This window comes from Chiloscyllium plagiosum, chromosome 30, assembly GCF_004010195.1.
Source record: "Chiloscyllium plagiosum isolate BGI_BamShark_2017 chromosome 30, ASM401019v2, whole genome shotgun sequence".
Classification (NCBI taxonomy): Eukaryota; Metazoa; Chordata; class Chondrichthyes; order Orectolobiformes; family Hemiscylliidae; genus Chiloscyllium; species Chiloscyllium plagiosum.
In genome coordinates this window covers 36,146,405-36,172,482 of record NC_057739.1, presented here as the reverse complement: position 1 = coordinate 36,172,482, position 26,078 = coordinate 36,146,405, and the positions used below count along the sequence as shown (strand labels likewise).

Here is a 26,078-nt window from a genome sequence, read left to right as displayed (position 1 = left end):
TCATTCACTAATACATCAAGATTGTTTTTCACCTTGGAGCTCTGCAGTTGCTCAATTTAGATAATATCCTTTATTTTTCCATTATGCTCCACCTGTTTATTTTTTCTAATTTTCTTGCATCCTTGTATCCTCTTCACGACATTTTCCCCTAGCTATCAGCAAATTTGGCAAACCATAACTTGGAAGAAGGAACTGAATGTATTCAATTAAACTATAAAGGTTGAGGTTGTGCATTGATCGCAGCGATACATCAGTAATTACATCTTGCCAACCAGAGAACGACCCAGTCATGCCTACTAGAATCATTGAGTCATAGAGATGCACTGCGTGAAAACACACCCTTTTGTCCAACTTGCCCATGCCGACTAGATATCCTAGCCTAATCTAGTCCCATTTGCCAGCACTTGAACCATATCTCTCTAAACCCTTCCTATTCATATGCCCATCCAGATGTATTTTAAATGTAATTGTACTAGCCTCCATACCTCCTCAGAAAGCTCATTCCATACACACACCACCCTCTGAATGAAAACCTTACCCCTTAGGTCCCTTTTAAACCTTTCCCTCTCAACCTAAAACTATACCCTCTAGTCCTGGACTCTCCCACCCCAGGGAAAAGACCCTGTCTTTTTATCCTATCCATGCTCCTCATGATTTTATAAACCTCTATAAAAGGTCACCCCTTAGCCTCCAATGCTCCAGAGGAAGTAGTCCCAGCATATTCATCCTCTTTCAATCGCTCAAACCCTCCAACCCTGGCAACATCCTTGTAAATCTTTTCTGAATGCTTTTGCGTTTCACAACATCCTTCCGATAGGAAGGAGACTAGAATTGCATGCAATATTCCAAAAATGGCCTAACCAATGTCCTGTACAGCTGCAATATGACCTTCCAACTCCTATTCTCAATACTCTGACCGATAAAGGAAAGCAAACCAAACGTCTTCTTCACTATCCTATCTACCTGCGACTGCACTTCCAAAGAACGATTAACCTGCACTCCAAGGGCTCTTTGTTCAGCATAACTTGCCAGGACCTTACCTTTAAGCATATAAGTCCTGCTCTGATTTGCTTTTCCAAACTGCAGCCCCTCACGTTTAAATTCCATCTGCCACTTCTCAGCCCAATGGCTCATCTGATCAAGATTCTGTTGTACTCTAAAGTAACCTTCTTCGCTGTTTACTACACCTCCAATTTTGGTGTCATCTGCAAACTTACTAACTATACCTCCTATATTCACATTCAAATCACGTATATAAATGACAAAAAGCAATGGACCCAGCACCGATCCTTGTGGCTCACCACTGGTCACAGACCTCCAGTCTGAAAAACAACCCTCCACCACCACCCTCTGTCTTCTACCTTTGAGCCAGTTGTGTATCCAAATGGCTAGTTCTCCCCGTATACCAGTATACCTTGCTAACCAGTCTCCCATGGGGAAACTTATCGAGTGCATTACTAAAGTCCACAGAGATCATGTCCACCGCTCTGTCCTCATCAATCCTTTTTGTTACTTCTTCAAAAACTCAATCAAGTTCGTGAAACACAATTTCCCATGCACAAAGCCATGCAGACCATCCGTAATCAATCCTTACATTTCCAAATAAATGTAAATCCCATTCCTCAGGATTCCTTCCAACAACTTGCCCACTACCAATGTCAGGCTCACTGGTCTATAGTTCCTAGATTGTCCTTACCATCTTTCTTAAATAGTGGCACCACTTTAGCCATCCTGCAGTCTTCTGGCACCTCACCTGTGACTATTGGTGATACAAATATCTCAGCAACGGGCCAGCAATCACTTCCTGTGCTTCCCACAGTGTTCTAGGGTACACCTGATCGGGTCCTGGGGATTTATCCACTTCTATGCATTTCAAGACATCCAACAACATCTCATCTGTAATACAGGCATTTTTCAAGATGTCACCATCTATTTCCCCACATTCTGAACCCTCCACGTCCTTCTCCACAGTAAACAATGATGCAAAATACTCGTTTAGTATCTCCCCATCTCCTGTGGCTCCACACATAGACAGCCTTGCTGATCTTTGAGGGGCCCTATTCTATCCCTCTGTGCCCTTTTGTCCTTAATGTACTTATAAAATCACTTTGGATTCTCCTTAACCCTATTTGCTGAAGCAATCTCATGTCCCCTTTTTGCCCTCCTGATTTCCCTCTTAAGTATACCCCTGCTGCCTTTATATTCTTTTAAGGATTTGCTCGAACTCTGCTGTCTATACCTGGCATATGCTTCCTTCTTTTTTCTTTGCCAAAACCTCAATTTCTCGAGTCAACCAGCATTCACTACACCTATCAGCCTTTCCAGGAATATACTGTCTCTCGACTCTCATTGTCTCATTTTTGAAGGCTTCCCATTTTCCAGGCATCCCTTTACCTGCGAACATCTGTCCCCAATAAGCTTTAAGTTCTTGCTTAATGCCTTCAAAATTAGCTTTCCTCCAATTTAGAACTTCAATTTTTAGATCCAATCTATCTTATTTTAAAACCAACAGAGTTATGGTCACTGGACCTAAAGTGCTCCACCATTGACACCTCAGTCACCTGCTCTGCCTGATTTCCCAGAAGTAGGTCTAGTAGGTACATCCAGAGACAGAACATTTTCTTGTACATACTTAAATTCTTCTCCATCTAAACCCTCAACACTATAGTTGGAAAGTTAAAATCCCCTATCATAACCACCCTATTATTCTTACAGATAACTGAAATCTTTTTACAAATTTGTTTCTCAATTTCCCGCTGACTATTAGGTGGTCTATAATACAATCCCAATAAGGCGATCAACACTTTCTTATTTCTCAGTTCCACCCAAATAACTTCCCTGGATGTATTTCCAGAAATATCCTCCCTAAGTACAGCAGTAATGCCATCCCTTACAAAAATGCCACTTCCCCCCTCCTTTCTTGCCCCCTTTTGTATCTTTCCTATAGCAATTGTATCCTGGAACATTAAGCTGCCAGTCCTGTCCATCTCTGAGCCACATCTCTGTAATTGCTATGATATCCCAGACCTATGTTCCTAACCATGCCCTGAGTTCATCTGCCTTCCCTGTTCAGCTTCTTGCATTGAAATAAATGCAGTTTAATTTATCAACTCTACCTTGTTTTCTGCTTTGTTCCTACTTGCCCTGACTATTTAACTCGCTCCTTTTCCCAACTGTACCAGTCTCCGATTGATCTCTTTCCTCACTATTTCCCATGGTTCTCACCCCCCCAACCTTACTAGTTTAAATCCTCCCTAGCAGCTCTAGCAAATCTCCCTGCCAGTATATTAGTCCAATCTGTCCTTTTTGTACAGCTCACATCTACCCCAGAAGAGATTCTAATGATGCAGAAAATGTGAACTCTTCTCCCCTGCACCAGCTCCTCAGCCATGCATCCATCTGCTCTAGCCTCCTATTCCGACCCTCATTTGCTCGTAGCACCGGAAGTAATCCAGATTATTACTACCCTCGAGGACATCCTTTTAAAATCCCTGCCTAACTTTCTGTATTCTCCCTTCAGAATCTCATCCTTTTCCTTTCCAATGTCATTACTTCCAATATGTACAATAACCTCCAGCTGGTCCCTCTCCCCTTTGAGAACATTCTGTACCCTCTACAAATATCCTTGCATCTGGAACCAAAGAGGCAACGCACCACTCTGATTTTTCACTGCCGGCCGCAGAAACATTTGTCTGTGCCTCTGCTTAGAGAGTCTCCTATCACAATCAAATCGCTTGGAACCTTATGTACTCCCTCATTACATTTGAGCCAGTCTCGATACCAGAAACTAGGTTATGCATGCTACATTTCCCTGAGAGTCCATCACTCCCTACATTTTCCAAAGCAGCATACTTGTTTGAGTTGGGGATAGCCATTGGAGACTCATGCACCACCTGCCTACCCCTCCTATCTTCCCTGGGGTTAACTCATTTACCTGCCTATATCTGTGGCTTTTCTCTCTTTCTATAACTGCCACCCATCACACCCTCTAGTTCTTATAAATTCCTCACTGCCTCCTACATTTTCCAAAGCAGCATACTTGTTTGAGTTGGGGATAGCCACTGGAGACTCATGCACCACCTGCCTACCCCTCCTATCTTCCCTGGGGTTAACTCATCTACCTGCCTATATCTGTGGCTTTTCTCTCTTTCTATAACTGCCACCCATCACACCCTCTAGTTCTCTCTCTTTCTATAACTGCCACCCATCACACCCTCTAGTTCTTATAAATTCCTCACTGCCTCTAACTGCTGCTGCAACCGATTAATGTGATCTGATAGGATTTGCAACGAAAGACGCTTCCTGCAGACATAATCATCAGTAACATGGAAACTCTCCATAAACTCCCTCATTCAACAGGAAGAGCACATCACTTTACTAAAGGCCATCTTTGCTTCTTTGCAATCTACAGACCCAGAAAATAGCATTGTCTTATTGCTCTTAAAAAAAAAGTGCTCCAGGCGAACTTACTACATAATGGTGCATATTTTTAAAATTTAATCAAGAGACAGATCTCAATAAAACATTTAATCAAGAAAGAACGCACTCTACTCAACTGTAGACTTACAGCAAAGTTACACATAAAAATTGTGCACTTATCTGTTCCTGGGATATCTCTCCTGCACAGGTTCCTCAAAGGTCAGCTGTGAATTTTGCTATTTGTTAATTTTTCCTACATGTTTCGATGTCCAGAGATACGTGAACTCAAACAGCAAAGGAAGTAACTGTGCAGATTCACTGCTGTGTCAGTTAGCAGTGTAGGTTTCTTCCTCTCTTCTTCACTCACCATGTGGTCATTGCGTTTTGTTTGTCTCCTTCCTTTCAAAAGTGCCGTTGTTTTGTTCTTTCTTCCCCAAAGTTCCAAAACAATGCAACAACATATTTTTAGATTAGATTAGATTAGATTCTCTACAGTGTGGAAACAGGCCCTTCAGCCCAACATGTCCACACCGCCCCTCTGAAGAGAAACCCACTCAAACCCATATTTACCCCTGACTAACGCACCTAACACTATGGACAATTTAGAATGGCCAATTCACCTGACCTGCACATCTTTGGATTGTGGGAGGAAACCGGAGATCCCAGAGGAAACCCACGCAGGCACGGGAAGAATGTGCAAACTCCACACAGACGGGAATCGAACACTGGTGCTGTGAGGCAGCACTGCTAGCCATTGAGCCACCGTGCCGCCCCAATTAAAACAGCAATTGCTGCTGCTGGAACTCAAGGAAATCACCTCCAACACCTAAAACACCTCACAAAAGGAGCAGCTATTTCAAATTTGTCCCGTCCTCCATCTTGGATTATCCAGAATCCCTTGTTATCTAGCCAATCTCATACAATGCCAATAAACAATGCATTACATCTTGAGATTTAATTTTCCACAATAGCATTTGATAGAATAGTGGTCTACAGCACATAAAATCTGCACTAGCCAAAAACAAACACCTAACTATTTAAGCCCATGTTCCACATCTTGGCCCATAGTGTTCTGTACCTTCTACATCTAAATACTTACATGTTACAAGGGTTTCTGCCTTTACTATGCTCATGATGAGGGAGTGCCAGTGTTAGACTGGGATGGACAAAGTTAAAAATCACACAAAACTAGGTTATAGTCTGGTGTTGTGTGATTTTTAAACTTACTATACTTATGGCAATGTAGTCGAGATACTCACCACCCATTTTCTCACATCTCCTCTAAACCTCCTACGTTAAAAATCAATGCCCAGTCATTTATCTGTCCACCAAGGGGAAAGGTTTCTTCTTACCCACCCTTTGTATACCCCTACATTTCAATCAAGCTCCCCTTAGTTTCTTCTGCTCCAAGAAAAATAACCCCAGTCTATCCAGTCTCTCTTCATAACTAAAATGAACCAACCCAGGCAACATCTTGGTAGATCTCCTCTACGCATTCTCCAGTACAATCACATGCCTTCCATAATGTAGATTCCAGAACTTCACACAATATTCTAACTGTGACCTAACCAACATTTTATACAGTTCCAGCATCACCTCACTGCTCTTAAATTGAGCCTCAACAAATAAAGGCAATTATCCCATATAACTTGTTAACCATGTTATCAACCTGTCCTGCTATTTAAAACACTAAAAAAAAATTAAAACTAAAATGTCCAATATTAAAATTTAGTGCACTGAAATTTCTTCTTGTTGCTCATCGATGTAAAGTAATGCCACTGTACTGCTAAAATCACAGCTAGATATTAAAGGGATGGAAATTCCTTCATTAACAAGCTGTCCACAAAGGATAAGAGCTGAAGTTATAGAACTGTTGGGCTAGTTATTTTCCCAATAAACATCATGTAATGTGCCGTGAAATTTATTAAACTACCACCACAATCTACCCCCCACCTTATCCATGATTTAGAAAGGCAACTTTATTACCTAAAATACAATTAAAGCCCATTAAGATGATTAAAATAATCTAAATGATAAAACCAAACACATCACATCAATATTAAGCAATATTAAACAAAAATCAAAAATTGAACAAGAGCAAATCAGAAGTCCAACCAACTTCTTTAGAAATCCATAAATAAATGAAGCAACTCCAATGTCAGCAATATTGTTAGGCGAGAGGTAAACAGCTTAAAGTTCTGTATCTCCAGGAATTCCATCAATTCATTATTCTTTTTTGACCATTTCCCTTTAGCTCCCACAACAAATCCAAAAAAAACTCGCTTGCCTCTAGTTAATTTAACAATTTCATTCTTCAAATGTACATTTGTTCACTTTTACAACCCATGCTTTTTCAAGAGAATCACCATTCATTTCAACAACAACTTCATTATTCTGAAAGATCAAATCCGGCACCCACAAGCTCCCACTCTCCTCTCGCAACCTAGTCTCTGAATACTTTCCAACTATTGTTGTCTACAAAGTCCAAGAGCTTTTCAACTTTTCTGTTGTGTCTTTTAATACATGCCTGTTTTACTTATGGGGAATTGTCTCCAACGAGACATCACATCTTCCACAGTTCTTGTTCATCGGCAGCCTACCATGTGACAATGTTGTCCGAGTGGGATACAACTGCATCCTAAATAACTAATTAATTAGTTTAGATGTCTTAATGTCTAGTGCATTCCTTACCCACGCATTGGATATTCTGTCATTTTTAAAATAATGTATTCTTGATCCTTGACAGGAGAAGATTCCTGATGAAGGGCTTTTGCCCGAAACGTCGATTTTCCTGCTCCTCAGATGCTGCCTGACCTGCTGTGCTTTTCCAGCACCAATCTAATCTAAACTCTGGTTTCCAGCATCTGCAGTCCTTACTTTCGCCTTGGAGAGAGACATCCGATTATTCATCTTGATCTCTCTCCAACTGCTGTAATTCGCACTTATACCATCTATGATATTCTCTCTTTTCTGTATCTATTAACTCTTCTGAAGATAGGCTGCTCACCGCCAGGTTGCAGGTTTCATGAAGGTTTTTCCAATTGTCCTAATTCTACAAGTTTAGCCAAAGCATCTTCACCATTAAAATGGAATGAAACCTGCATAATGCCATCCAAAAAATGCTTGAAAGCTTTTTGTCTTCTCGTAACTACAATTGGAATCTGGATTGCCAATTTAGGGATTCCCCCCCCAACCCCATTCCGCACATATACTGCAATGTGGCAGTAGACGTAGTGTCTCTTTTATAAAACCCCTAATAATAAAATCTAGTCTGTTTAATAAATTCTGAGACACTTCTAAAATAGTAAAATGACAATACATGTTGATGTTAAAATAGGTTTTGAATAAATTCAACTTTTTGAATAGGGTGTAACAAAGCCTTCTTCAAATTTCCAATGCAAACGACCAACTGTGCTTCTAACTGTGCTTTCTTCAAAAAAAAGCAAGAAAGCTACAATAACAAGTAATGTCTTGCTGAAACTTTCTCTCCCCAATCAATGATATTTTAAAAATAGAATGCCCTCACTTTACATGTGATCTAACGGCTGTTAACAAATGCTTCCTGCAAAGAAATACTTTTATAACCTTATTACTTCAAAAGTTTATGCCAACTACAAGTTTGCAAAAACTCTAAAGCTATTCAATTCAGTTTTTCCAAATAGTACCATTTTTATCTGAAGTATTTTTATCTCCTTTAATCATAACACATGTGAAACTACGTAATTGATATCAGCATATACAAAAACAATTAAACTACTGGGCTAGGGTTTCTAATTTTAGCTTGTGTTTCTTGCAGATATTATTGTTTTCTATTGAACACTGTAAAATTTTGCTTTCATACCCTATGCTTATGTAAACTGGTTTCCCGTTATTCTTCGATTTCATTTTAAAAAGGACGGCTCCACACTATGTTGGGCACGCTGCCAGCTATGTATTTACCAGACACAGGACATCAGGTCTGCCTCTTTATATTTATGATCTGTCTAGCAGATATGTTTATGCAAAGAACTGTGATTAATAATAAAGTTTATGTAATTTTCTGATGAGCAAGATGAATGAATGACAATTAAAAAGACAAAATCAAAGGAGGTATAGAATACACTTCTGCTTCTGCAAACAGACACACTTAATGCAAGGGGAATTTCAAAGTGAGGCTATAAACATCATAGTGGCAATTCTCTTATCCAGGTTTCTCCACTGGAAAACACTATTGGAAAATTACCCTTGTAAATAATGAATCCACTTACTTTGCACATATAAATAAGACAAACTTGCTATAATTGCATAAAAGCTATAACTGTGAGAAATTGAATTGCACTTCTAAATTTGATCACAGTTAAATCTAAACTGCTAGTCAGAAGATAGCTTAAAAATGAAATGCAAATGAGCATATTAGAATTATACTGATTACTTCATCACCTTGCCTGTCACATGGCAAATATTCAAAATTAAATTTAATTAAATTATTTTCAAAGTTTATAAAATAATGAAGCTCCCAGAAGGGAATAATGAAAACATCTGAAGTTTCAAATTCCAGCTTCATAGTGGGGATCTGCTTTTACCACTGTTAGAGAGATCCCACTATGAAATTGCGGTGAATGATTTTAGGCAGGTTAATAACATTATTTTCACATAGATGAGTACCAAACGTGATAGTTTAACTACATACTTAAATTTGTACCCATAATGACTTAGAATTTCTTACTCCCTTGGCAGTTTTCTAACCCAGATTTTGAATAGGAAAACACCAAGATAAATCTTGAAATAACACTTGGATAGTGGAATTGAATGGAATAAAAGACTCTTCTCATTATGTATTTTGGGTTATAAATTTTGATTTGGAAATTACAAATCTTGTATATTCTAACGTTTTATAAATGTGTGCCTTTCTTTTTAAACAAAACACAATGGAGGACAATGCAAGTGTGTTGCAGATCAAAAATGGCTTATTCATATGAAGTTCTGAAATAACACTGGATGAAACAAATCTTAAATCTGCAGCGTTGCATGTTATTTATACTGTTTACTTGAAATGGCATGACATTTTACTTGGCTTAAATTCTCAACATGCAAGTTAAGAGGAACAATCCATGGCGATGATTAGGGAAAGTTCCTTCTGGCAAGAGTCTACGCTTCATGGTAGAGCCATCTTAGTAAAGGAATTGAAACTTGCACTGGGAATGTCCATGTGTAGAACCTTCAAAAGGAGTGATTATCAGTTAAATTGCATGTTAGCACTCACTTATGAGGCTGCACCACATTTTGGTAGATAATAATTGATCTAATGGTATCTCCTAATGCTTGACCCAATGCCCTCTCCTAACAATGACCAGCTGATCAATAAAAATGTTGTTGATTAAGTTTCTGAGAGCTCTCAAAGGTTTATCACCTTTTAAGGTGCACTTTCTACTGGAGGTATGAAGAACACTTTGAAACACACAGAGATATTGTGGGACAGTTTGCCAAGACTTGAACACTATCAATATTTATTCTAGACATTTCAGAGGACTTTACATTTTTTTAAAAATGCGAATACGGTGGATGTCTACACACCGTCCCTCAGTTCCTTAGCTATTCTGAAACCTGTAGCGTGTGTCAGTAAATATGTTTGTCACCTTCAGTACATAAAGTCCATGAACAGACTACCATAACAAGATTAGTTCTAATCAGCATTGCTAATCCAGAGGATATCTGTTTTAGTACCTTCAGACAAATTCAACTTGAAAATTTTTTGAATTAATACCAAAATTAAGTGCAAAAACAAGTTTTTCAACAGTCATGTCTTATTAGCACAGAATCAACTTTTTATCCCTTCATCAAAATGATCCCATAAGAATAAATACTTAAAATTTAAATACCTGAAGGAGTTTTGTTGTAGGAGGTAGAATCAAATTGATGGTATAAACAATTTCATTAGCTGTAGACCTGCCACTGGACATACAGCTTTGTAACGCAGGGAGTTGCTTAAGGTGTGAGATGGTGATAGGATGGTTTTCTCCAATCTTTCCAATTTTACATTCATTGGTTGCTACAGGACCTAATGAGTGCAAAACAGTAATATTTTAGTTATTTCAAAATATAAAATGGAAGAAAGCATCAATTCAGAGTAGAAAATTTAATATAAAATGCATATACCTGTAAGATATGATGAAAATGAAATTATACATAATATCCATTTATTGGATCAAAATGATTAATATTAATGACAGCTTATGTAAATTGATGCTTTTTCTCTGACCATTTGTAACTATGAAAATGTTCAACAGAATGCTATTTCCAGTTTAAAAATGTAAATGAATATATTATCTTCTCATTAAGAAATCCCAAGATATAATTTGTCATTATAGAAGTAGAGTTATGTAAAACTAAATTGAGCACCATGAACAATTAATATTAAAGTATGAAGAGATAAATAATCTTTTGTTAGCGAGTTTTGAGAAGATTGTAGCTCATGTTGAGGTTTTGGATGTAGGTTTGCTCGCTGAACTGGAAGGTTCATTTTCAGACGATTCGTCATCAATATGAGGTAACATCTTCAGTGAGTTTCTTAATGAAGCACTGGTGGTGTAGTCCACTTTCTATTTATATGTTTTAATTTCCTAGGGTTGGTGATGTCATTTCTGTGGTGACATCATTTCCTATATTGAACTACAGAAGCAATAATCCCAACATCCACAAACGAAGTTGCATTAGAACATTATTTCAATGAGCCCCCAATTACAGCAGCACAGAGGAACTATGCAGAGTAGAGAAAAATCACCTACACAGTGTATTCAAAAAGAACAGTTGCCCAATGAATAGAGTCTGCCGATTCCGGAGCAACAAACCCAAACAAGCAGACAAAACACGTCCAGAAACCCTATCCACTCTCCCTACATCAAAAGACATCTCGGAAATGACTGCCAGACTACTCAGACCTCTTGGCATCAAGGTAGCCCACAAACCCACCAACACACTAAAACAGCAGCTAATGAACTTGAAAGACCCAATACAGACAACAAGCAAAACTAATGTCATTTACAAAATACCTTGCAAGAACTATAACAAACACTACTTGGATAAACAGCAGAAAACCAGCCAAAGATACATGACATCAACTAGCCACAAAACGACATGACCCACTCTCACTAGTATCCTTACATATGGATGAAGAAGGATACCACTTCGACTGGGGTAACACACGTCCATCCTAGGACAAGCCAAACCGAGACACATGCGAGAATTCCTAGAAGCATGGCATTCCAACCGGAACTCTATCAACAAACACATTGACTTGGCTCCCATTTACCACCTTCTGAGAAAAAGAACAGGACATGATGTCACCACAGGAAATGACGTCACCACAGGAAATGACATCACCAACCCTAAGAAACTCAAATATATAAATAGAAAGTGGGCGACACAACCAGTGCTTCATTCAGAGGCTCACTGAAGAAGTTACCTAGTATGGTAATGAAACATCTGAAAATGAATCTTCCAGCTCAGCGAGCAAACCTCAATTTATAATCTTTTGTGCAATGGATGTACATTTTCCTGCCAACTTCTTGGAATCAAACAGATCAACCTATACTTTTAAATGTGCATATATTCCTACCTACATTTCCAGTTAATAGTTTAGTTCAGTTGACAGAATCCAGTCTGCAAATAGCAAATAGATTAAATTATTCTGCATCAAAAAGCCAAGGTACATTTTACCTAGGTATATGTGACATCCGTCCTGTTTGATTACAATGTTGTCAACACCAAAGTAAAGAGGTCAAATATGGTACAGGTATTCAACTTAGAATCTCAAGAGTATTCACACAGAAATTACAGCAATGGCAATGAGAATATTAAAGATAAAACATTAAAATAGTGTGTACACACATGAAATCACAAAATTCCATTTCCAGAGTGATTTGTTTTGTCATTTCACAACAGCAGCTTTCATGGTGCAAGACAATTCGCATAGTCGCAGAACTTTCTATAACCAAAGTACAAAGTATAGAATCAAACAAGGAGTCAGCGTAGCCAACTGGTGGTATCCTCATTTTTTCAGTTATTCGAATCCAAATTTTGTAGCCAAACGTGTCCTGATTGATATTCTTCCTATAAAAAAAAGCACCCACCCAAAACATCATATCTCTTTACAAATCCTGACCGACCTGTTCGGTTTCTTTCAGACCTTTATTTGTAGATTTCCGGATGCCTTTTGTACCAATCCCAAAAATCTGCTTGCATTTGTGTTCTGCAACATGAGCAGCAATACAATGAGGGCAGATTTCTTGAAAATTATTAGCTTCTAGTGGGAGATGACACACTGGCTGGATAAATTTGTATGGAGTTGCTAATGGAGCTGCTACAGTTTCACCCACTTGCTGCAAGATTCATGCAACAGGATCACAAGCATTTGAGGCCAGCAGACAAGTGCAATTACAATGTAATCGAGGGACCTAAGCATGCAGTAACTGTATGAATGCAATAAAAACTTAGTCACTCACTGGATGTCACTTTGGTATCACACTAAGTAACATTAGACAACTTACTATTGATTTTTTAACCTCATTCATTTTGTGAAACACATTTTTGTTGCAAATGACATATGAAAAAGGAACAAAAGTAAGCCATTCAGCCCTTCAGGCCTGTTCCACCATTCGATATGATTATGGTTGATCATCCCACATCACACAGCCATCGAGATGCACAGCACAGATACAGACCCTTCGGTCGAACTCGTCCATGCCGACCAGATATCCTAACCCAATCCAGTTCCATTTGCCAGCACTTGGCATATATCCCTCTAAACCCTTCCTATTCACGTATACATCCAGTCGCCTTTTAAAATGTTGTAATTGTACCAGCCTCCACCACTTACCCTGGCAGCTCATTCCAAACACACACTGCGTGAAAAAGTTGCCCCTTAGGTCCCTTTTATATCTTTCCCCCCTCACCCTAAACCTATGCCCTCTAGTTCTGGAGTACCCACCCCATGGAAAAGACCTTGTCCATTTACCCTATCCGTACCCCTCATGATTTTATATACATTTATAAAGGTCACCCCTCAGCCTCCGAAGCTCCAGGGAAAACAGCCCCAGCCTAATTAGCCTCTCTCTATAGCTCAAACCCTCCAACCCTGGCAACATCCTTGTAAATCTTTTCTGAACCCTTTCAAGTTTCACAACATCCTTCCAGTAGGAGGGAGAACAACATTTCACACAATATTCCAAAAGTGGCCTAACCTATGTCCTGTACAGCCTCAACATGCCCTCCCAACTCCTATACTGAATGCTCTGACCAATAATGGAAAGCATTCCATTGTGCTGCTTCCAAACCAGGTTAGAAATCTGCACAGCATTAGAAATGAAAAGTCTGAGCCCAAAGATTGGCAAAAGAGAAATTATTTTGAATTCATGCGACCTTGGCACCAATGGGACAGATTTCACCTGAATCATGCTAAGACAGAATACCGAAAAGAGAGTGTGCTTGGAAGCATGGTGTAAAGATAATAATCTCTCCCTTGATGACAGCAAAACGAAAGAATTGGTCATTGACTTCAGGAAGTAAGGTGGCGGGCACACCCCTATCTACATCATTGATGCTGAGGTGGATATGGTCAACAGCATCAAGATCCTAGGAATGAAGATCACCAACAATCTGTCCTGGTCCATCCATATTCTGTACAACAGTCAAGAAAGCATAACAATGCTTCTACTTCCTCAGGAGATGAAGGGAAATCGGCACATCCATAAATATTCTTACCAATTTTTATAGATGATGTACCACAGAAAGCATTCTATCAGATGCATCATGGCTTGGTATGGCAACTGCTCTACACAGGACTATAAGACTCTACAGAGAGTTGTAAACACAGCCCAGTCCATCACGCATGCCAACCTTCCTTCCATTGACTCCATCTATACTTCTCACTGCCTCGTGAAGGCAGCCAACATAATCAAAGACCCCACCCACCCCAGTCGGCCAGAAGATACAAAAGCTTAAACACAAGTTCAAGAACAGCTTCTTCCCCGCTGTTATCAGACTTTTGAACTGATCTCTCAAATTTTAAATTTAATGTTAATCTTGCATTTTGTGCATTTTCTCTGTAACCATAATATTTCATTTCTATTACCATTACAGACATAGTATGGTATGATCAGTCTGTACTGCATGTAAAACAAACTTTTCACTGTACCTAGGTACATGTGACAATAATAAATCAAATTAAACAAAAAATAACTGAAAGATTTGATATAGAAGGATCATTTCTCTGAATTTGTATCTTTGCAAACTGATGGTGTTAGGAAATACGTTGAAGACTTTATTTTGATTTGAAGATTGAAGATGTTTTAATCTGTCTACATCTAGACATATGTTTCTTTGTTTTTGGTTTTATCTTTTGTGTAATAAACATCTGTTGAAAATAAAACGTCTGCCTGATGTGTTTATGCTTTTACTGACTGACCACCACATTAACCAAAATTTTGCAAAATGATCTATGAAGCCAGATTGCACTCTAGGATGTGACTTGTCTAGGAGAAGCATCAGTTGGAATCGTAAGACAAGACTATCATTAACTAAACACTTCTCCTTGTGAGAGAACAGTGTAAGGCAACAGCTGAAAGATTTTGAACAGTTAAGAACTAAACTAAAAAGCAGAAGCTCCAAGTTAATGATATCAAATTGCTATCTGAGACATGAGCAAACTCGCATAATTAAGGTCAAAGAGTTCAATTCACTGTTTGGATTAAATATTGAGTTTCAGTTCAAAGAGCCCTCGCACCAGTACTTGGTGGAAAGGAACAGTTCTGTTCAGGCAGGGTTCAATTGAAAGTGCTGGGACCAGTATCTCAAAGAATCAAATAACCAGGGATGTAGAGAGGGCTTTAAATTCATTGGGGGGTGGGAGAAGAGAACAGAAGAATTTCTGATGGAGTGATGCATAGGCTTACAAAGTAAAAGGATAAGGTGTACTAGAGGGCAAGTATATTGACAATGCCACTCAGTGCGGGACAGGAAGACAGAGTAAAAGCAGTAAAAAAGCAGCAAATTAGGTCGGTGGTGGTGGGAGGGGAATGGTAAATAAGACAAAATGGATGTACTTAGTATTCAGACAAATAAATGAATTATGTCACAAATGGAGGTTAATAGGCATGCATGATCTTATAGCCAATACAGACACACAATTACAAGGAGAATAAAGCTGGGAACTAAATATTCAGGGGTATGAGACTCGGTGAAAGGACAGGCCAGCAGGTAAAGATAATGGGGTAACTTTGTTGCCACAATATGGAAAACGTTCAACAGCAAAAAGGATCCTGAATCAGATGATGTGGAGTCCTACAAAGGGGAGGAAATAGATACAATTACAATCACAAGTGAAAAAAATCAAGGAAACTAAAGGGATTAAAGATCAAAAGTCTCTTGGGACTAATAGGTTGCACCCAAGACCTTTAAAACAAATAGCTACAGGGATAATGGATACACTAGTAGTAATCTTCCAAGAATTCTTAGAATCTGGAAAGTGTTGGAGGATTGGAAAATGCCAGTGTAACACCTTAATTCAAAAGGGAGGGGGACAAAAGAAAAAGAAAGGTTAACTATAGACTGGTTAGCTTTACATCTGTGATTGGAAAAACATTAGAGACTATTTTAAAGGATGCACAAAGCTATTTTGCGAATAAAGTGCAACATTTGTTTGAAAGCTACACAATAAATTCATTTAAATGGCTACTAGTACACTTTGGTCCTTTTTCGTGATCATCAGAGAGTAATAACTGTGTTTAAATGGGCTATACATGCTGGGGAATGTAGCAATAAAGCAAGTAATGTAAAACAGGAGAAAGAGGAGATATAAAGAATTTAGCAGAATGCTCAAGCACAACCATTCCATTCCTACGTATCATTAACTTTCATTGATCTAACTTACTGCAGTTTTAAAGCTCTGATTATCCCTTTCCACATTTCTGACTATGAAGGTCTAAATCAACCCAGATCTGTTACATTCATGCTTACATTGAGCCCTTGTACAGTCCTTGGTACATTTCTATTTTTTTGATGTAATTATTGTTCATAAACAGGCCTTTTCATAAATATTCTATGTTAATACTGATTTTACAAATAGTGACCAATTACATAGAAAACTATGAAAAGGTGTTACAAATAGAAAGCCTATATTTAAATAATCCTGTCACTAAAGACTACAGCAACCAAGGACTCAACAATTGAATAAAATCTTTCAATCCAAAAGACTAACTTCAGCAGTCATCTTTCATACACACCTATTGTCCTACATTTCCTCAAGTGTACAAATCATCAAATCAGAATATTTAGTAATGCCTATAACATAAACAAGTTCTTATCAAAGGCAAGCAGAAGGCCAAATCCATCCCTTCCGGCCATGCTTCAGCTTAGTCCTGTAAAACATTGTAAAGTTAGTACAGCATATGTACACAACCCAATTATTAATTTTAGAACATTAAAACTTCCACATTTATAATTAAAAAGTGCAAGCTTGCCCTAAATTGTGATTTATTTGCTTCAGTCAAGTTTTACCTTGAGTCAGCAGTCTTCACTAGTCATTAGAGAGAGAGAAGACTGGTGGTCATTTCATCGGAGGGTCACTGGATAGATGTCTTTCTTTTAGGAAAGGAGAAAGTTAGCACTCAAAATAATGCTGAAACAAATTTTTTATAAAGTGGCTTTAATCGTTGCTTATTGGCATGTCTTGATTTTTGCATACAAGATTAAGAAGAAATTAGGTGAATAGCCATCTGGCTCTGGTAATAGCAAAAACAGAAAGTGCTGGATAATCATAGTGAGAGTGGCATCATCTGGTGAAGAAAGAAGCTGAGTTAATGTTTGGATTAGCGTTGCTCTCGGTGGAAAAAAAGTGTTGCTTATAATATGACTTCTAATCTTTTGCATACAAAACCAACATTTCATCAAGCTTTGATAAACATTTGAGGTCCACACGAGTCATTCAATCTCAAATAAGGGGTCAGTTTTCCATGTCATCCAAACTACATTGAGACTTCAGTAAGGAATGAAGAAGAGTTCATCTGTGTGCTCAAGTCCTGCGGGAGACTTGAATAAAACCAAAAGTTTGAATAATGATGAAGTGTCATATTCAACTCAAACGTTTACTCTGTCCACAGGACGTTGCTGGATGCATTGACCTTTGACCTGAATCTGCAATTGTCTAATGTCCAAGTAATAATGCTATCACATAATAATCGTTTTGTCATTTGGCTTATCTCCATTTGTACAGCTTTTATCTAAGTATTACCACAGTCCTTTATCTGGTCATGATAGACTGCTTATGTAACATTATTTAAACATATAGCATAATCTTACCTATGTACACAGTCATAACCAGAAGATGACCTACACTATCTTCTTCACCTACTTCTGCAATATATCTGAATTCCCCAACGTTTTATTCTGGGCCGTTTCCCATTAATCACATTCTGAGCAACATCAGCTGAAAATATATCAAGTTCAAGACATACACTGACAACAGCCTGCTATATATTACCACCACCTCTCTCAAATAGGATTCGATTAGCTCAGTTGGCTGGTTTGCAATGCAGCATTGCCAACATTGTGGATTCAATTCCCAAGCTGGCTGAGGTTACCATGAAAATCTCTCTTTCTCAACCTTCCCCCTCACCTGAGGCATGGTGACCGTCAGATTAAATGACCATCAGGCTACTGTCTTTAATGGACAAACAGCCATATGGTCTGGTAGGACTACAGCAACTCTCCTTTACCTCTCTGATCCTAACTGCTGTTCCAGATGTATCATGCAGTTTGTCAAATATCCAACATTAGGTTAACAGAGATAATTAAATATTGAGAAGAGCAAGTACATGGTCCTTGATCCCATCGCAAACTGCGCTCTCCAGACAGCAGCTTCATTCTTCCTAGACCACTGTTCAAGGCTGAACTTGACTTCGTAACCTTAGAATCCTAACTCACGACAAAGTTAGCTTGCAGCTCTATATCTGCTCTAAAACTAAGATTGTTACAATTGTGGATTTAGGCATTTTCAGTCTCTACCCTGCCTCACCTCATCTGCAACTCGAATATTCACCCATGTACTGGCTGAACACATCGTCAGAAAGCTTGCAGGAAAACCAAAGTTGTTTTAAATGAGAGAGTTTGCTTTTCCTAAATTAAATGAAAAGTTAAGTACCTCAAATTGAAAGGTCTGTGAATTTCTTAAGCACATTCTGAATAGGTTCCTGTTCTAGAATACACGAAAGTAAAAACAATGAGTCTAAGTAAGCAGCAAGAAGCCAGAATTAATTATAAATCGAATAGTATGGGAACATTTGTGAAATACTGATTATAGTATAATCAAATTCAACATTGGGTTTGAAAAGCAAAAAACTTAATATCTGTCACTTGGACAGTGGTTTAGATTAGATTACTTACAGTGTGGAAACAGGCCCTTCGGCCCAACAAGTCCACACCCATCCGCTGAAGCGTAACCCACTCATACCCCTACATTTACCCCTTTACCTAACACTACGGGCAATTTAGCATGGCCAATTCACCTGACTTGTACATCTTTGGACTGTGGGAGGAAACCGGAGCCCCCGGAGGAAACCCACGCAGACACGGGGAGAACGTGCAAACTCCACAGAGTCAGTCGCCTGAGGCGGGAATTGAACCCGGGTCTCTGGCGCTGCGAGGCAGCAGTGCTAACCACTGTGCCACCGTGCTGCCCACTTTAGTACATTATCCATCCCCTGCTTCCATCCTGAAGTTCTTCATTCTTCCCCAATTGCTCCTCTGCATTATCTAGCTCATTGAAATAGCTCACACTTGGTTCCACTCTTACCTATCTGAACATCGCCAGTTTTATAATCTCCTCTGCTTCCTAGTTCCAAGAAGCCCTAACTTTGATTCCCATATTTGTCATCTATATACTGTGTCATTGCAACATTATCCACAAACATCTGGCCAGTTTACACAAGCACAAGAAGCTCTTTGCTCCCCCAGCCTATGCAATTTTTTTAGTCTGTGTGTTATCATGCTGCTTCTTCTGCAACATTCATTCTTTAATGAAACTCACTTCCCGAGACATAAACACTGATAAGACCAAAGTCATCACTATTAACTGTGCCATAAATATGGAACCTTACCATCAATGCCATCTTCTTTCACTGGCTGTGGTCACAGACTGATTGAATAGTCTCAGTTGTTTTTTTCATATTTAGTTTTTGATGAAACGTGGGTGGCACTGATACACAGTGGCTATCCCCAATTGCTCAAGATGATGGTGATGACCACTTGACTGCTGCAATCCATAAGGTGTAGGAATACTCATGGGAATTGTTAGGAGGAATGTTCAGGATTCTTAATCCAGCAACAAAGGAACAGCAAATGCGGTCCCAAATCAGGATGGTAAATGGCTTTGAGGAGAACTTGCAAGCGGTGATGTTTCCTACAAGCCTATGTTCTTCTAGGTGGTAGAGGTTGCAGGTTTTGAAGGTACTATCAAAGAAGCCTTGAAGAGTAATTGCAGTGCAGCTCATGAAAATGATACATACTGCTGCCACAGTGTACTGGTAGTGGAGACAGCACATGTTTAAAATGTAGTGGACATGGTGCCGATCAAGCAGTTTGCTTTATCTTAATGGTACAGACCTTCTTGAAGGCTGTTGGAGATCTATTTTGCCTGAATGAGTGCACAGTATGCCATCACATTCCAGACTTGTACTTTGTAGATGGTGGACAGGCTTTAGGGAATCAGGAATTAGTGTCAGAATTCCCAGCATCTGACCACTTGTAACTGCAGTAATTACATTCCTGATCCAATTCTGTTTCAGGTCAAAGGATAATCCCAAGATGTTGACAGTGTGAGGGTTTTGGCTTCCCATCAGCAATTTTCTGGTTTTTAAGTGGCTTGAATAACCCCAAATCACTAGTTCTTGATACCAGACCTATTTAGGGAATGTGAAATGAAGGTAGTACACAGGTGTTTCAGATCAAAAGAATCTCTGCATTTATTTAAAATAGAAAAGATAAGGATAATACAAGAAATAAAGTTAAATGCAATAAAGTGAAATTAATACAATTATACAGAGGACAATAATACTATTAAATACACTAGCTAGATTAAACACTATTAGAACCTAAAGACAACAGCTTTAATCATAGAAACTTTAATCAGGTTTCCTGCGCTTGGGGTCCCATTCTCTGTCACAATGTCCCTTCTCCTCCCTGCTAGCTAGGTTGAAACCTTTGGGGTCTTGGGAGTTTCAGCTCACCAACACGATTTTGATGTACTGGCTATTCCCACCTGCCATACCTGGAGCCTGGACAAAGACTTCGGACTGCATGGGCTTTTCAGTTTGGGTTAAGTCCACTGATGCAGTAGGGGTGAAGTGGATCTATCGGGCACGTACTTGGTTTTCTTTACTTTCTGCTTGTTTTGCAGGTTCAGTTTTCACCTCAGAACATGTCTGAGGCCTCGTGGTGTTGGTCAGAGTGGTAGTATTCAGAGTATATCAGTTCTTGGGTCTACTGGTCATGGTCGGTTGCCATTGGTTCCCCTGGTTTGGAACAGGGGAACTGCTGTTGGGATCCCCCTTCTGATAGCTCTTGGAAACAGCTGCTGGAATTCTTCTTCTGGAGATAGCTCTTTGGAACACTTCTGGGGATATCTGCCTTAGGTGAGGGCAAGGTCTGCAAATATACCAATTATGGGCCCATTATCTCCTCCGCAAATCTGTGCTTTCCATTGTGCTTCTGGTGTACCTTTTGAAGTTAATTGATTTCCCGATCATTAATAATGTATGCGAATGGATTTTGATTATATTAGATTAGATTCCCTACAGTGTGGAAACAGGCCCTTCAGCCCAACAAGTCCACACTGACCCTCCGAAGAGCAACCCACCCAGACCCATTTACCCCTGACTAACGTACCTAACACTATGGGCAATTTAGCATGGCCAATTCACCTAACCTGCACATTTTTGAATTGTGGGAGGAAATCGGAGCAACCGGAGGAAACCAACGCAGACACGGGGAAAATGTGCAAACTCCACGCAGACAGTCACCCAAGGTGGGAATCGAACCCAGGTCCCTGGCGCTGTGAGGCAGCAGTGCTAACCACTGAGCCACTGTGAATGCCCAACATCTCGGTGAATGAAGTTTGATTGAAGTTGAATATCTGGTATCTCTGAAAACCCCATAATGTCTGTGCTGGGTAGCCAGAGTGTAAAACTTGGTTTTGGTCTTCGAGTGAAAGTGTAAATTGTAATTCTAGGCTAAACAACAGTCCCAGAGAGAAATCATTCCAGCTCTGTTGTGTGTTTGCTTCAGCCTGAACCTAGGACTTTGTCCAGTATTTTAGATGGTGAGAAATTTTGCTCAATCCTACAATACTGGGGACTTAGCAATGGTAGTGTTATTGAATCTCAGAGACATGGTTAAAATCTCTAGTTAAATAGTTATTGACAAGTTTTGAGAAGATTTGTCGCTGAGGTTGAGGTTCTGGATGTAGGTTTGCTCGTTGGGCTGGAACATTCGTTTTCAGATGTTTTGTCACCATACTAGGTATCATCAGTGAGCCTCTGGAAGGAGCACTGGTGGTATGGCCCACTTTCTATTTATGTGTTTAGGTTTCCTTGGGCTGGTGACATCATTTCCTGTGGTGACATCATTTCATGTTCTTTTTCTCAGGGGTGGTAAATGGAATCCAAGTTAATGTGTTTGTTGATAGAGTTCTGGTTGGAATGCCATCAACAAACACAATGATGCCACCCATCTAAAGAAACCTAAACACAGAAATAGAAAGTGGGCCAAACCACCAGTGCTTCAGCTGGAGGCTCACTGACAGTATTACCTAGAATGGTGATGAAACATCTGAAATCAAACCTTCCAACTCAGCCAACAAACCTACATCCAGATAGTCATTGACTTCCATTTGTGAAACACAAATGTCAATTATTAGGCCAAGTCTCTGCATACAAACATGAATAACTTCAACTTGGAGGTTTCAAGAATGGTGAGCATTGTGAAATCATTTGCAAACTATTGACATTGGTTGGATCAAGGCCACTTTCCTCAGCAATTAGAACATAGAACATTACAGTGCAGGACAGGCCCTTTGGCTCTCAATGTTGCACTGACCTGTGAAACCAAGCTGAAGCCTATCTAACCTACACTATTCCATTTTCGTTCATATATCTATCCAATGACCATTTAAATGCCCTTAAAAGTTAGCGAATCTACTACTGTTTCAGGCAGGGGGTTCCACGCCCTTACTATTCTGAGTAAAGAAACTACCTCTGACATCTGTCCTATATCTATCACCCCTCAATTTGAAGCTATGCCCCCTCGTGCTAGCCATCAACATCAGAGGAAAAAAGGCTCGCACTGTCCACTCTATCTAACCCTCTGATTATTTTATATGTCTCAATTAAGTCACCTCTCAACTTTCTTCTCTCTAACGAAAACAAAGTCCCTCAACCTTTCCTCATAAGACCTTCCCTGCACAACACGCAATATCCTAGTAAATCTCCTGTGCACCCTTTCCAAAGCTTCTCCATCCTTCCTATAATGCAGTGACCAGAACTTTATGTAATACTCCAAGTGCAGCCGCACCAGAGTTTTGTACAGCTGCAGCATGACCTCATGCTTCCAAAACTCAATCCCTCCATTAATAAAAGCTAACATACCATATGCCTTCTTAACAACCCTATCAACCTGGGTGGCAACTTTCAGGGATCTCTCTGCTCATCTACACTACCAAGAATTCTTGCATGGAAGTACCAAAACTGATTACCATCATCCACATTCACCTTCCTTTTTGCTAGGTATGACTCCAAACAGTGGAGAACATTCCTTGCATTCATATTGACTGCAGGATTCCATACTTATTATCTTGATATCAAGGCCAGTCACTCTCACCTCAAGTTCAACTCTTTCATACATTTTTGGACCAATATGGTAATAATATTTAAAAGTTGAATGGCCCTGGCAAATCAAATTGAGCAGTCGACAGGTACCCTAGGTGGGGGTTTTCAATGTTCACCAAGAGCAGCTCAACAGCAGTAGTACTGATCGAGCCGGTCAGATCCCAAAGGATATAGCTGCAAGACTGGATCTGTGGCAGGTGGTGAAGGAACCAGGAGGGAAAAACATATTTGACCTCATCCTTACCAATCTGCCAGCTGCAGCATCTTACCATGACAACATCGCTAAGATTGACCACTGTACAGTCCTTTTGGAGATGGAGATGAAGTCCCATCTTCAGACTGAGAATAAACTACATCATGTCATGTGACACTACTGCCATGCTAAAATGGGACAGAATTCAAACAGATCTAGCAACTCAAAATTGGACATCCATGAAGTGCTGTGGGCCATCAACAGCAGCAGAATTATACTCCAGCACAATCTGTAACTTCATGGCCCAGCATATCCCCCTCTCAACCATTACCATCAAGCCAGGGAATCAACCCTGGTTCAATGGAAAGTGCAGGAAGGCATGCCAAGATCAGCACCACGCATATCTGAAGATGCCAAACAGCATAAGCAGCAAGAGATAGTCAAAACTAAGCGATCCCACAACCAATGGATCAGATGCAAGTTCTGCAGTCCTGCCACATCCAGCTGTGAATGGTAGTGGACGATTAAAATAACTCACTGGAGGAAGGCAGTTCCACAAATATCCTCATCCTCAATGATGGAAGAGCCCAGCACATCAGTGCAAACGAAAAGGCTGAAGCTTTCGCAGCAATCTTCAGCCAGAAATGTAGAGTGAATGATCTATCTTGGCCTCCTTCGGCATTACAGGTAACAGGCTTCAGCCAATTTGATTCACTCGACGTGATATCAAGAAACAGTTGGAAGCATTGGATACAGCAGAGGCTACGGGTCCTGACAACATTCCGGCAGTAGTACTGAAGACTTGTGCTCCAGAACTTGCCACTCCCCTAGCCAAGCTGTTCCAGCACAGTTACAACATTGGCAGTTACCTGGCAATGTGTAAATATTGCTCAAGAATGTCCAGTACATAAAAAGCAGGACAAATCCAACCTGATAAAGGGCTCTTGCCCGAAACATCGATGCTTCTGCTCCTCGGATGCTGCCTGACCTGCTGTGCTTTTCCAGCACCATGCTCTCGACTCTGATCTCCAGCATCTGCAGTCCTCACTTTCTCCAAATCCAACCCAGCCAATTACCACACCATCAGTCTACTCTCAATCATCAGTAAAGTGATGGAAGGTGTCATCAACCGTGTGATCAAGCAGCACCTGCTCAGCAATAATCTGCTCAGAGATACCCAGTTTGGGTTCCACCAGAGCCACTCAGCTCCTGACCTCATTACAGTCTTGGTTCAACATGGACAAAAGAGCTGAATTCCAGAAGTGAAGCAAGCTTCACAGCCCTTGACATTAAGGCTGCATTCAACTGAGCATGGCATCAAGGAGCCCTAGCAAAATTGGAATCACTGGGTATCAGGGGGCAAACTCTCCAGTGGTGAGAGTCATACCTGACACATAGGAAAATGGTCATGGTTGTTGGAGGTCAGTGATCTTAACTCCAGGATGTTTCTGCAGGAGTTCCTCAGAGTAGTAGCCTAGGTCCACCCATCTTCAGTTGCTTCATCAATGATCTTCCTTCCATCATAAGGTCAGAAGTGGGATTTTCCACCGATGATTGCACAGTTTTCAGCATCATTCATAACTCCTCAGACACTGAAGCAGTCCAGGTCCAAATGCAACAATATTTGGACAATACCCAGGTTTGGGCTGACAAGTGACAAGTAACATTCACATCATACAAAAGCCAAGTTATGACATTCTCACCCCCCTTGACATTCATTGGTGTTGCCATCTCTAATCCTCTATTACCAACATCCAGGAAGTTATCATTGATCTGAATCTCAACTAGACTCACCATATAAACACAGTGGCTACAAGAGTGGGTCAGAGGCAAGGAATACTGCTGTGAGTAACTCACCCCCTGCCTCCCAAAAGGCTGTTCACCATCTACACGGCATAAGTCAGCAGTGTGATGGAATACTCCCCACTTGCCAAATGACTGCAGTCCCAATACTCAATAAGCTTGACACCATCCAGGATAAAACCAAAGAAGTAGCCATGGGCACCCGCATGGGCCCTAGCTATGCCTGCCTGTTCGTTGGATATGTGGAACAGTCCATCTTCCGCAGCTACACTGGCACCAACCCCCACCTTTTCCTCCGCTACATCGATGACTGTATCGGCGCTACCTCGTGCTCCCACGAGGAGGTTGAACAATTCATCCACTTTACTAACACCTTCCACCCCGACCTCAAATTTACCTGGACCGTCTCAGACTCCTCCCTCCCCTTCCTAGACCTCTCCATCTCTATCTCGGACGACCGACTCAACACGGACGTATACTATAAACCGACTGACTCCCACAGCTACCTAGATTACACCTCTTCCCACCCAGCCCCCTGTAAAAACATCATCCCATATTCCCAATTCCTTAGCCTTCGCCGCATCTGCTCCCAGGAAGACCAATTCCAATACCGAACAACCCAGATGGCCTCCGTCTTCAAAGACCACAATTTCCCCTCAGACGTGGTTGACGATGCTCTCCACCAGATCTCCTGCACTTCCTGCTCCTCCACCCTTGAACCCCGCCCCTCCAATCGCCACCAGGACAGAACC

The 26,078-nt window shown here is 40.2% G+C and overlaps 1 protein-coding gene across 5 annotated transcripts in view; it reads right to left on the bottom strand.

Moving 5' to 3' along the window:
• The window catches only part of LOC122564914 (endoglin-like), a 133,958-nt gene that overhangs the window by 95,736 nt on the left and 12,144 nt on the right, over window positions 1-26,078 (bottom strand). For all 5 annotated transcript variants that reach the window (XM_043720383.1, XM_043720381.1, XM_043720382.1 and 2 more), the window contains exon 4: window positions 10,278-10,456. In XM_043720383.1, coding sequence (XP_043576318.1) covers window positions 10,278-10,456 — 179 coding nt within the window. The remainder of the gene's footprint in view (window positions 1-10,277; window positions 10,457-26,078) is intronic.